The following is a 12,399-nucleotide window of genomic DNA, read 5'->3' on the forward strand; positions in this document are numbered from 1 at the left end:
TCAGGGAAGTCCCAGCAATCTCTACATTCTTGGGTAGTTTACCCTGAAATCTCTTCCCAACTGTGCTTCCTATTCCTATAAAACATGGATAACACATGAGAGAAACTCAGCTACACTTTTGTTTGTGGCACAGATGCAGCTCCTGTCTGGGAAGGGGAAGCTGTTTGGACTAGAAAGAAACACAGAGGGATTGGTTTTGCAGTGGAAACGCAGAAATTGGCAGACAATTAATATGAACAGTCAGACTTTCTGGGTGCATTCAGGAACACCAGACTCCTTGAAATCCTGCTCTTCAGTAGCATTTGGTTCCCTCTTTTGAGTACTGTTCTCTGTAGGCTGCTAGCTTGAAAATGAGTGTTTAGAGAGGACTATGAGTGATCCTGCTTTCCCCTTGAGCAGTTTTAGTTCTCCTACTGAAACCCTGGAGGGAATCAGTACTCCTGCATAAGAAGGGGTGGAAGAGGAAGATTATCACTTGTAATCCCAGACTCCTGGCTCCCTGTTCTTGCTGTATTGGATAGTGTTGACTGGAAAGAAGCTGAGGACTAAAGGCCCCTATCTTGTGGGCCTTTAGGGTAGCTTGACTGGTTTTCCAAGTAGAGTTGAAATACAGTTTTGCAGGAAGTGTCAAGGATGGTTGTCATGGGGATTCAATCCAAACTAAATATTAAATCAAAAGGTTACAGGCTGTGATCTGCTGTCACTATTTTCTTTTGTTGTGGTTTTTTTTTTTCCTCATTCACTGCATTTAAATTAGTCCTCACTTCAACAGCTTTGCCAGAAGCTGTATAATTGCAGTCTTCTAAAACAGAAACCTTTCACCTTTGAGTTATAGTAGCTGCTTATGTGAATGATAAAAAGCCATTTGTGTCAGCTGATTGCACAAGGGCTCTGGTCCAGTATCTTGAACAAATTATTCACAGTTCTAGAGATGTACTTGGCAGAGGGGAAAAAAACAACAACAAACAAACCCCCACATATGATAGGCTTGAGGACTGAACCATTCCTTCATGAGGTTCAACAGGTTGCCCAGTGAGGTGATGGAAGCCTCACCCCTGAAGGTTTTTAAGGCCAGGCTGCGTGTGACTCTGAGCAACTTGATCTAGTGTGAGGTATCCCTGCCCATGGCAGGGGGATTGGAACTAGATGATCCTTGACGTCCCTTCCAACCCTATCAATTCTATGATTCAACATCCATGGGATCTTCTGGGGGCAGCACTGAAACTCTGTGATGAAGCCATGAGGAATACCCCAAATTACAGACTGAGGTTCTTGCTCAATAACTACTTTCACTTTACCATTGCATTCACTCTAAATGAATCTCCTAAAGCCACAACATTTAGCTAATGTTTTGAGACAAGCTAGAATGGACATTAGCCTCTTTAATTGGATTCATGCATTAATGTTTCATAAATTAGATTAATGCATTATGTTTCATAAACATGTTTGAATTGCTTTTTGAGTGAAAAATCACAAAAGCTTCTCAAACCAGGCTCTGAACAAGTTTGACAGATACAAATACAATCAGAGTGGGTGAAAAATACGCAATAACAAATAAGGACTTTTTGGTACAAATGAAGCCATATTGCAAAATCAGTTTTTTCAGTTCAGCTGCTGATAAACATTGAGCTTTGTTTCTGTAACACTACTGTGTTTGGGGATTATTTTTTTTTTGCTTCGCTGTTTTTATTTGTTGTTTGTTTTGTTTCTGCTTTGCCTCAGAGCAGGCAAACCCATTTGCTAGTGAAGATGCAAAATATAAACCTACCATGTGAATATTTAACACCTGTAACCTTCCGGAATTATAGCTAAGCCATGATTTATCGTATACCGAAGAACAGTTATGCAGAGGTGCAGGGAAGCCACCCACTGAAATATCCATTCTGTATCCATACTTCTGTTCTCAGAGTCTCATGAAACATGAAATCTCAGTGACTTGTCTCGATGAACATCTTTTTATAGTCTCTTCATATTCATGCATAATGCGACTTGAGATGCTGTCAGTTCTCTTCATTTATCCTCACTAATTGTGCATATTTCACCTGCTTTAACTCCCTGTATGTTTTCAGAATTATAATGTACCCAAGGATAAAGGCTGAGAGCAGCAGAAGAGTGCTTCAAAAATGACCACTTTCAGTATTATGAAAGCACAGTTTTTCCCTGACATTGTGTGTGACAGACGTTTGCCTACATTACTGCTCCTCTTAGGAGAAGCTCTAGTCTTGTTGCAGCTGCAGGCAGCAAGAACAGGGATTTCAGGCTAACTGGTAACTGCAGTTTTGCTGGAGCCATTCTTTGATGCAGAGTCCAGCTGACCTATAACAGCGGTGCCAATGCTCACTAAACTCTCTCCTGTCTGGAAAGGGCTGGCTACACCTAAACAAGTTATTTTAAAAGTCTGCCTGGCTTTTGCAAACTCCTGAAATATGCCTGAAAATTTGTCAGAGGATTGATAGTTAGGTGGCTTTGTTCATCCTCTTATGTCATTTGTCTCTTTCGAGGGGCTTCTGTTTTTAGAGTTGAGGTTCAGTAGATTCATTTTTCATGATCCATGAACTATGTGTGGCTGGTTCTTCACTGAAAGAAATACTGTGATCACTGATGGCTGCAAGATGACCGGTTCCTCCACCTCCTTCCTGGTTTTACTTCTGATTTGATCCAAAGCTAAATTTTCTCCCTGACAATTTTGGACTTCAGATTATACTTATGATTTAATCCTGAATCTTAGATAAGGGTGCACTGATACAAGAGCTTTGAGATGAAAAAGAAGCGGGGAATCTGTCTCAGCACTGCTGTAGGAGCTGAGGATCCTTCCTCTTTGCGATGCTTTGCTGTATGGAATTGTACAACAAATTGTATACCCACTGCCACTTACACAGACAGGAACAATGGTTTTCTAGCATCCAGTAGAACAGAATAGTACTTGCAGAAGTAGTAACTGGTGTAGGAAAATTTCTTGTTCCAAAATATCAGCCAAAACATTGGGTGCTATTCTGTCCCCATGGTGATAAGCATATATTTGCACACTATGGAAAGCTTTCAGAAACAATCACTTGCATCTTAAATGTCTTTGAGCATTGGAGTCTGGTAGTTCATAAACTGGCTGATGTGCTGATTTTAAATATTGATTTTTTTTTTTCCTTTTCTAATTGCAGGCTGAAAAAGCAGAAGGATTCATCAGACTTCCAGACTTCAGTGTGGACCGAGCAATTGAATGCAAAAAAAAGCAGTAAGTTCATCTCTTGTCCCAGTTTTGCATGATTTTTACAGCATTACAAAGAGCCGAATCTCACTACTGCCTGACAATGAAGCTGTGGGGAGCTCTTCTGTGTTGTATAAATAATGAGATATTAATTGAGCTAGAGAAAGAGAGTCATGTTGCAAAAATACTTTTGAAAATTCTCTGCTATGTGCTGCTAAAATGACAAATGAAAAAGTGGATCAGTATGCCTTTTCCTTTGTTCACAGATTGAGGAAGTTGCACCCCATCTTAGATACCTTCTTTTAGGCAGAGAGGTCAATAGTCGTGCTGCGTCATTCCAAGTCATATCAATTCTTTAGGCTGCCATGGTACAACTGAGTTTGAGCTGTGTTTTGAAGCCTCTGTGCAGGGAATAAAAACTTTGTATAGCAGTATGCACACTTTGAAATACTCTCTCCAAATTCAATATGCAGCATTGACCTCCAGCTGCTTCTGAGTAAGTTTCAAAGGTCTGGAGGGGTGTTGCTGATGTTCAAAGTTGTAAGGTTCAGCATGGCTTTTATTCTGTACCTTAAGAGCAAGCTTTCATTCTTTTGTTCAGGTTTCATGCTGACATCAGCTGTAGATGCTCTTCAGTCTAACTGTTGGCTTGACTCCTCAAAAGAGAGAGAACAGCTATTTCAAATATGGGGAGCTCCATTTTGTTTCCTCAAAGGAAAGGCTGAGTCACACAGTGCAGGACCACTAGAAAATGTTGTGCTTTTGTAGATATTGGCTGTCAGTGACTGGGAGGAAAACACTGGTCATCACTTATTTGGGATGGAGTAAGTTAGAAGAACCGAGAGGGGTGACTGGGGCTGCCAGGTCAAACAGGGTGTAGTCACCTAACAAGGCACTAAAGAGGACAGCCACAAGTCTCTGTATCAATACAGAGACTGTGTTTTAGGGACACACACACACACACACACAAAGATTCTGAGAAGTTTTACAGGGGCTGAGAGTCACAGATTAACTAGTGAAGGGGAAGGGGCCACCTCCATTTTGTTTGTTTCAAGCCTACCTCTTTGGTGCCTTCTAAAACTTAGGAAAGCAGTGAAGAGTCAGTCTCTATTCACCTGTATGCCGCTTGTGATTTTGTTGTATTGTGTCTCCCTTGCTTTTTTTGGCCTGGGGGAATCAAAGCCGCACACAATGTTCAAGATGTGGGTACACAACTGAATTATGTAATGGCATAATGAAGGTCTTAGTTTTATTCTTCATTCCTTCTTTTTTATTTCCTGTAGTTTTGAATCCTCTGAGTAATGTGTGGCCTAGGAAATGAGTTAAAAATAGGCTTGAGTTTTTGAGGAAAGAGTTACATGGATGGGTAAAGTGACCTGGATTAATATAGTGAACAAATATTCTTAAATAATTTGTTCAGCTATTTTTTTCTTTCCTTATGTAAAGTAGTTTTCTTCATATCTCTCCTATTTTTCTTTTCTTAAAGTGCTATTAAAATCAGCCACCCACAGATCAAGACATTTTATTTTGCGGCAGAAAACGTTCTGGAAATGAACACGTAAGTAGGAGGAACTGGCCACTTTTTATCCTGTCTCACTCTTGAGACAACCCTTTGAAATTTCATTCACTCTCAGGTGGTTGTTGACAAAGTTATTTGAGGAATTACTGTTTTGTTTTCTGATCATTGTCGTGGTGGTTTTAGGCTGTGCCTTTAAAACTTTAGTTACAGATTTTGAGCAGGAAAGTAGAAAAATAGAAATATATCACTACTGGGTGTAAAAGGAAAAACAAAAGATTATTCTTAGGAAATTAATTGGGTAAATATCTAGAATAAGACAAGCTGTACCATAACAATTCTTCCTTTTTTTCTCTTCTCTTCTGACCTCTGGCTGTTTTTTATTTGCTCAGGAGAGATAATGTGCTTTTGGCTGGCCTTGGCTAAGTCTAACTTCTCTGCTCCTTTCTCTTGTCCCTTTTGTACAGGGGGAAAAGGGGGAGGCAGGGAGGGAGAAGCTAGCAGCTTCCCCTGGTCTTTGGCCAGGGGGGTCCTTGTGATGTTTATTAATTGTGAATATCTGTATAATATTGTAAATACTGTGTATTTTGTACATATTCATTGCATTCCATTGTAGAGTGTAGATTTTGCTTGTAAATGAAGCTCCATTTGCTTCTAACTTAGTTGGTCTGGCAAAGTTGATGTTGGGGGGAAACTTCAACCCACTACAATTGTATAGAAGAAAAATACTGCTATTTTCTCACTAGTGGCAACTGACATCAAAATAATGTTGTTAGCCTCATTTTGATACTAATCTTCCCAACATCTGCTGGTATAAATCCCTTTCTATTAGAGAAGTGCAAAGATTTGATAGCAATTTCATCACCTTGGGAGAAGCGAAGGAAGAGAAGGAAGAGAAAAGCTTAATGTAGTTTTGTCGCAGATGAGACATATCAGGTAGTAAGGAGGGCTAAAGGGGGACACAAAGGGCTATTCCTGTCATGAAGTAACCATTTTCTTCATTCCCAAGCTATATTGCAGCTAAATGATACTCATGACGTATCAGAAATTTTCTTTCCACAAATGTTGGTAGGAGCAACAATTCATTCATGCATTCGCTAATACAAAAAGTGAAAACAGATGTGAACACTGTCATTTTAGACACTACAGAGCTATCAGAAATAAATCCTGTTTGCTACCAATTCAGTTTTGGCTGATTTAGATACATAATTTCTTTGTCTTTTGATTGTTTGCCCTTTTTTTTTTTCTTCTTTTCTTCTTTGGTTTCCTTCAGATTGCAACTTGTTCACAATGCTATTGCACCAAATGGCCAGATACCGGGTACAAAGCAGTTCAGTTTAATGGGGAATAGAGGTCCTATGATAGTGACCTCTGGATTTTAATCATGGCTCTGTTGGTGTTCCTTGTGACAGTCTTAGGACATCGACTGTCCTTTCCTTTTATAAACAGAAGACTTCATATATTTTTTGCAATAGAGATGGACAGAAGTTGAGAGAATTTAGTTGACCTTCTGAGAGGGCAACAGAAATGTATGATACTACAGTAGTGTATGCACATAGATATCTACTATTATATCTGCTTTAGCGATGTACACAAGTAAATATAGATGGAAAGAACATATTGCCCTTTGCAGTTTGGAGCAGCACAGAATATACCAGTAGGGAGATAACCATCCATTTCTGTATCATTGCATTTTCTACTGGATCTCCTGAATGGAGTGAGAAGTCCTTGAGGCAGGTGGGCTGAGGATGACTGAGAATGAATCACAGAGCTTCAGGGGCTGGAAGGGACCTCAAAAGATCATCTAGCCCAACCCCCCTGCCAGAGCAGGATCACCTACACCAGATTACAAAGGGACACATCCAGGAGAGTTTTGAATATTTCCAGAGGGGGAGACTCCACAACCTCCCTGGGCAGCCTGTTCCAGTGCTCTGTGAATTCTTTTTTTTTCCCCCCAGAATGCTGGACAGGAATATTTCTGTAGAGAGAATAACAGTTGTTGATAGAGAAAAGAGGAAAGGGTATAAGGAGAAGGAAAAGGAAAATCAGAGCTAATGGAGGACATCAATGTATGCCAACAGCCAGTTTGGAGCCCAGCTGGGAATTTTCAGTGTTTTAATGACACTTTTGAAATGCTTAGTCTCATATGAATAAATGATTGAAATCTACACAGGTGCCCTAGCTCTTATGCCCCCAGAACGATTTCCTTCAAACTCCACTTCTCAAGTAAATTCTGTTTTGGCTTAAAGCTGGGTAGCCTAGCATTAGAGCATCTTGAACTATATACTGCACTAATACTAATTCCTCACAGTTGTAATTGCTGGAGTTTTCCTTGGCAAAGTATAGAATGCAGGCATTCAATGCATAAAGTACACACATACTCACGCATATGTCAAAAGAGATTAAAAGACATCTGTTCTCTTGGCTCCAGTCCTGCAAATACATCTGCATGTGAGTGGTTCCACTGAACCTCACTGAGGCATTAGTGTGTCAGGTTACTGATGTGCATAAATGCTCAACGGATCATGACCTTTTGCAACTCTCTATGCACGTATCTATGAATGAACACTGAATTTATTAATACAGTCATTTGCTTCATTAATTTAGCATGCATTTGCTATTGTTGTGCACACAGGAAAAGTAAATGTGTGCTGAGTAGTTTTGTATGTTTACCTGGCCAGTTGTGTACAGTTACTAGTGATGCATCTGACCTTGTCATTAATGAAGTCCTGTATTTTTTAGCAAATATTTTCTTTTGGCAAGGCTTCTTTATTTAAAAGAAATCATTCCGCTATATCATAACAGATAGAAGAAAGTCAATAATCCTCTCTGACAGAAATGATGCTTTGTTTTTCTGAGTTGTTGTGCTGTTAATGATGCAGTCTAAGAATCCAGTTATTTTGACACTGGCTTTACTAGCAGATTTCCTGTAGTAGAATCAAGATCAGACAAATGTGTCTTTCAGAGTTATAAATCTTAATTCCTGCACTTCATATGTTTCTTATTGAGGCCTTGAGTTTTAATCTCAAAGGGTTGAGCTTTATTACTTTTTGTTTCTTAAAATCTGGATATATCTGAAAGACCTAGAAGCAATCACAATATGCATGAATATATGTTAAGGAATTGTTCCTAGCACTAGAAAAAATATAGAATCACTTCAGTTGGAAAAGACCTTTAAGATCATTGGGTCCAATCATTATCTAGCCCTACTGTGGAGGTTATTCAATTATTTGATAACCCTCTTGGTGAGCAAGTTTCCTGTAACATCCAACCTATACATCCCCTAGCACAGCTTTGAGGCCATTTTTTATCCTGTCCTATCACTTGTTACTAGAGAGAATGGACTGATACCCACCTTACTACAACATCCTTTCAGGTAGTTCTAGAGAGTGAAAAGGTTTCCCCTCAAACTTCCTTTGTCCAGCCACCTAGGAAGATAAATGAAGAAAATCCCTCTTAATAACTTAAAGCAAAACTGGGAGTGAGACTTACTGAAGTCAAAAGTACATAGGGACTTGAATAAAGCAACTGATCAGACAGCTGGTCAGAAAGACTCTTAGACTTGTTGCAATAGCTTTGGCCAGGACAGCTGATACCCTCTTTTATGGCTCCTATAAATTTTTTTTTGCTTTTTCTCAGCTAAAAGATGATTCATCAATAGCAGGACTAAGCCACCAACATTGTGTTATAGCAGATATACTTTTCGTTTAGCTTACACAAATGTAAGTTCTTGGTCTTCAACAGTGCTTTTTTTCAGGATCAGGGATAGATATCCCAGGCACCTAGTCCTGCTCACCACAGGGAATGTTAATATTCAGGAAACTGGTGGCTTTCTAGAAGATGACCTAAGAAATAGAAAGAAATTTTGACAAAATAGAAAATAGATGTGGTGATGTAGAAGACATCTGAAAGGGACAAAGCTCTGTCTGAATAGCATGGAAGTATCCCTAACCATATATTTCTTCTGTTTCAAACACAGATGGCTAAGTAAGCTGGGGATGGCTGTAGACCCTCAAGCATCCAATGGAAAGAATGAGGAAGGTATGCTCCTAAAGGCAGTTTCAATATGTGGCTGCATGAGGTTCTTCACAGTTTTTTCTTGGCCGAATTTTTCTCAGCTCTTTTATTTCTTTTAAATTGCCAACCTGTCTACTGACTAAGCTCAGAGAAACCAAGCTGAAAGAACACAGATAATCACAGAAGAAGAAACAACATTGAGAAACAGTGCCACTGAGAGACACTCAGTGACCTTGTGAGAGGAGAGATGTGTACCTAGTTCTTGAAAGTTTTCCTAGCTTGCTAAGCCTAGTAAGTGTGAAGAGAAACAGCTGTGTTACTCTAGATTTTGAGCTGGTAAGGTATATTACAGCAGTCATGATACGGCCTGGGAACATGCTAGCTGGGGAAAGTCTTGTGCAATGTAAACCTGCCCCTAGTGTCTCATCCATCCTCGAGGTATCCAACAGCAGCTGTGTTAGAGGAGTTAGTAGTGGATGTACTGAAGCCTACAATTTCCTTTGCAGCCAAGCCCAAGAATTCATTGCGGAATCAGTACTTGTAAAAGTTCCCTAGCAATTTATTCATTGTTGAATTTGCACACTGACCTTATAGAACTTTTTGGTGGAAGGATACCTGCACTTGAATCACAAATCTGGGTGGAAGACAAAGCAGGTCACTTGTCAGAGCAATTGAAAAGGCTGCTGGTGAGGACCTATGTGAGACAGTTTAGAACAAGAAACACTGTGAATAGTATTTATGTTAATAAACCAGGGTGGACTCTGACCTGGAAAATACGTATCTCCTTCTGGGCTTTGACTCTATTATTTTTAGAGTATTGGTTACCCAGTGCCTTTTTTAGAACTGCTCAGATTTCAAAGGAGCTGGCATTATGAAGAATAAATTAATATTTGTAGCAGTACAAACACTTAGGTGTTGTGGTTTATATCAGGGCTTTGGATATGTAATGTCATTATTGATTAGTCTGATATGGTTTCATTTTTGCTTTGGTTCCATTTATACTCTACAACAACAAGCAGCTTTGGGGCTTGTAAACAGATACCATAAATTTCCAGAGATTCAGCAGGTCTCATATTTTTTTTTTCTCTTTAGTTCATAGTTCCTTTTTTATTTCTTGTTGGGAAAACGGTTAATTCCCATACCCCCAAATTCCTCCAAAATGCCTGTGTCCTCTTTGAAAACAATTTGGTATCAAACAGTCTGAAATAGAACCATAGAATAGTCTGGGTTGGAAGGGACCTCCAAAGGTCATCTAATCCAACCCCTTCTGCAATAAGCAGGGGCATTCTCAAGTAGACCAGGTTGCCCAGAGCCCTGTCAAGCCCCACCTTTAGTATCTTCAGGCATAATTAGTATAAAGGGCTATTCATCAAGCAACACATGGTAATCATAATCAGGGAGGAAGTATCCAAACACGTTGGCCATGTTTTCATAAGGTGGAGGTTGATGGAAGACAAGGATGATCAGAATCCTATATATGAGAGCAATTAATTTTTAAAAAGCCTCAAAAAAGGTAGTATTGGTTGCTGTGATTCAGTTGAAAATTATAAAGCAATTCAGAATGAGACAGCCCACTAATCTTAATTAAGAAAAATGACAGAAAGATACAAAATAATCTGATCAATAACCTATGCTGCAGGCTATTTTAGCTAATCCAATTACCCTGCAATAAACATAAAAATAAAATAAAAATAAGCATAGCCAAGAATTTTTCATCTTTTGAAGCTGCTGGCCCATTTCCTCGTCAGAAAAAGGCACTTTGATTCATGTGTCAAACAGCTCTCATCATTCCACGTGTGGTTTTTATGGCGTGTGCTCCAGTACTGCCTTGAGCATGGATTCAGCACCCTGGTGATGTGCCTGGGTGGATGAGCGCTTGCAGAGGCATTGCTGCATTTCAGAAAAAATGCTGTCATTACCCACAGTCACTTCTGTTCCTGCTGACCTAGTTCTCCTCTTTGTCTCACAAGCCATAAATCTTCAGGAGGGTCTTGGCATTTGTTACTTTTTTCCTGTGTATTCATGCACTTTATATGCATTTTAACACATACCCCCAACCCCATTTGCCTATTCAGAGTATCAGAAACAGTTGTTGATGCTTTTTCAATTTTTCTGTGTGCCTTAAAGGAAAGCTGTAGAAACAATAAGCTCTTTAATAAGAGTTATTCAAGAAGTCATTGAATAAGCCTTAGAATTTGATATAGGCCTTACTGCAGCCAGTCTTAGTCCTTTACGCTGAGATGTGCCAGCACATATTTCCAGTAAACAGAGTAGCAGGCATGCTATTAAAAAGCCTATAATTCTGCAAAAGAGTACAGAGATAAAAAGTAATGAAACTTAAACTTTGTTAACATCTTGGAAACCTCTCTTTCATGTACAAAATTCTCTTAAAACTTTGCTCCCTTCATACTGTGGATACTCAATCTTCCCCAAATGACATGCACAAAAAGAGTTTTAATTTAGGTAAACGATAAGATACTCAGAGGTGATTATGAACTCACGAAGTATAGCTCATACAAAGTACTCCCAGAATACAAACGACCTTGGCCCACTTGGGAAAAGAGCTGCAGTATTGCTTCCACTGGAGAGATCCAGCTGCTCTTGAACAGTACAAGCTCCTGCTTGAGACCAGTGGATGGAAAGGCACTGCAAAGTGTTGGCCCCTCTGGAGAGCACGGTGGCAGCCTCTGCTCTGGTGACACAGGCTCTCATGTATGTTACACTTGTTAAGCTCCAACCATGTCTTTGCAAACTTTCATGGCCTCAGCTCAGTCAGCTGGGGTTGAGTGCAGTTGCTCTTCATACATGGTGCAAAAGTAGGATGCAAGCACTTGCTCCTACATAGGCTGCATGTGAAAAACTGGCATATCCTGGGAGGTTTAACAGAGGGAAGCGATCTTGGTCAGTGGTTACAGGCAGGCCCTGGGAATAGGAAGCAGTAACTAAGTTTCCTTTTAATGTGTCTCATTTTATCAATGATTATCACATAATTTAATCCACTTTTTAAAAGCATCTGAGAAAATACTTTCACCTGCTATATATGTAGCTGAAAGAAACAAGAACATGACTGGCTCTTTGTCATATATGAAGGGATACTCAGGCTCTATCAGCTTGCTTTTTATCAAAAGAAAAAAAAAAGGAACAAAAAAGAAAAAAAAAAGATGTATAGTCTTAGAATTCTGTGGTTACTTTTAAAACTAGCTCTGCACATGAGTTGCTATACTGCATGGCATGCCTATGCAAGTAATCATGTAGCGACAGAAGACTCATGAGGCTGCTCTATGGTTCCCAAAACACCATGAGAACAATCTTTTCCCAAACATTGCAGCCAAAATGCCAATGCCCTATTGATAGCTCCAGGAAAACTTACTAGTTACAGAGATTAAGGGACAGCAGCTGCTACTTGCAACAGGTCTCCCTAATGTCAACAATAAATGATGCAGCCTTTCCTGTAAAGGCTGTAAAGAAGGAAAAAGAGTGGACCCTAAAATCTATTTGTGAAGCTATCTAGAGCAGTGCCATCTAACCTTTCCTGACAAAGGAAATTAACATGTTTTTTTTTCACTTAAAGGAAAAATGTTTCCATGAAGTAGTGTACCATTACCCCAAATTGGTTAATTTTCATTGTAGGAGACACTGACTTGTTACAGTGTGGTATTCAGAC

The 12,399-nt window shown here is 39.6% G+C and overlaps 1 protein-coding gene across 4 annotated transcripts in view; it reads left to right on the top strand.

Annotated features, from left to right (window-relative positions):
- Positions 1–12,399, top strand: part of IPCEF1 (interaction protein for cytohesin exchange factors 1) — a 77,566-nt gene that overhangs the window by 44,385 nt on the left and 20,782 nt on the right. For all 4 annotated transcript variants that reach the window (XM_068151617.1, XM_068151608.1, XM_068151599.1 and 1 more), the window contains 3 exons: positions 3,156–3,229; positions 4,689–4,760; positions 8,698–8,759. In XM_068151617.1, the coding sequence (XP_068007718.1) occupies positions 3,156–3,229; positions 4,689–4,760; positions 8,698–8,759 (208 nt within the window). The remainder of the gene's footprint in view (positions 1–3,155; positions 3,230–4,688; positions 4,761–8,697; positions 8,760–12,399) is intronic.

Source organism: Melanerpes formicivorus, unplaced genomic scaffold (genome assembly GCF_026170545.1).
Source record: "Melanerpes formicivorus ecotype bairdi unplaced genomic scaffold, bMelFor1.0.p_v2 SCAF_2, whole genome shotgun sequence".
Classification (NCBI taxonomy): Eukaryota; Metazoa; Chordata; class Aves; order Piciformes; family Picidae; genus Melanerpes; species Melanerpes formicivorus.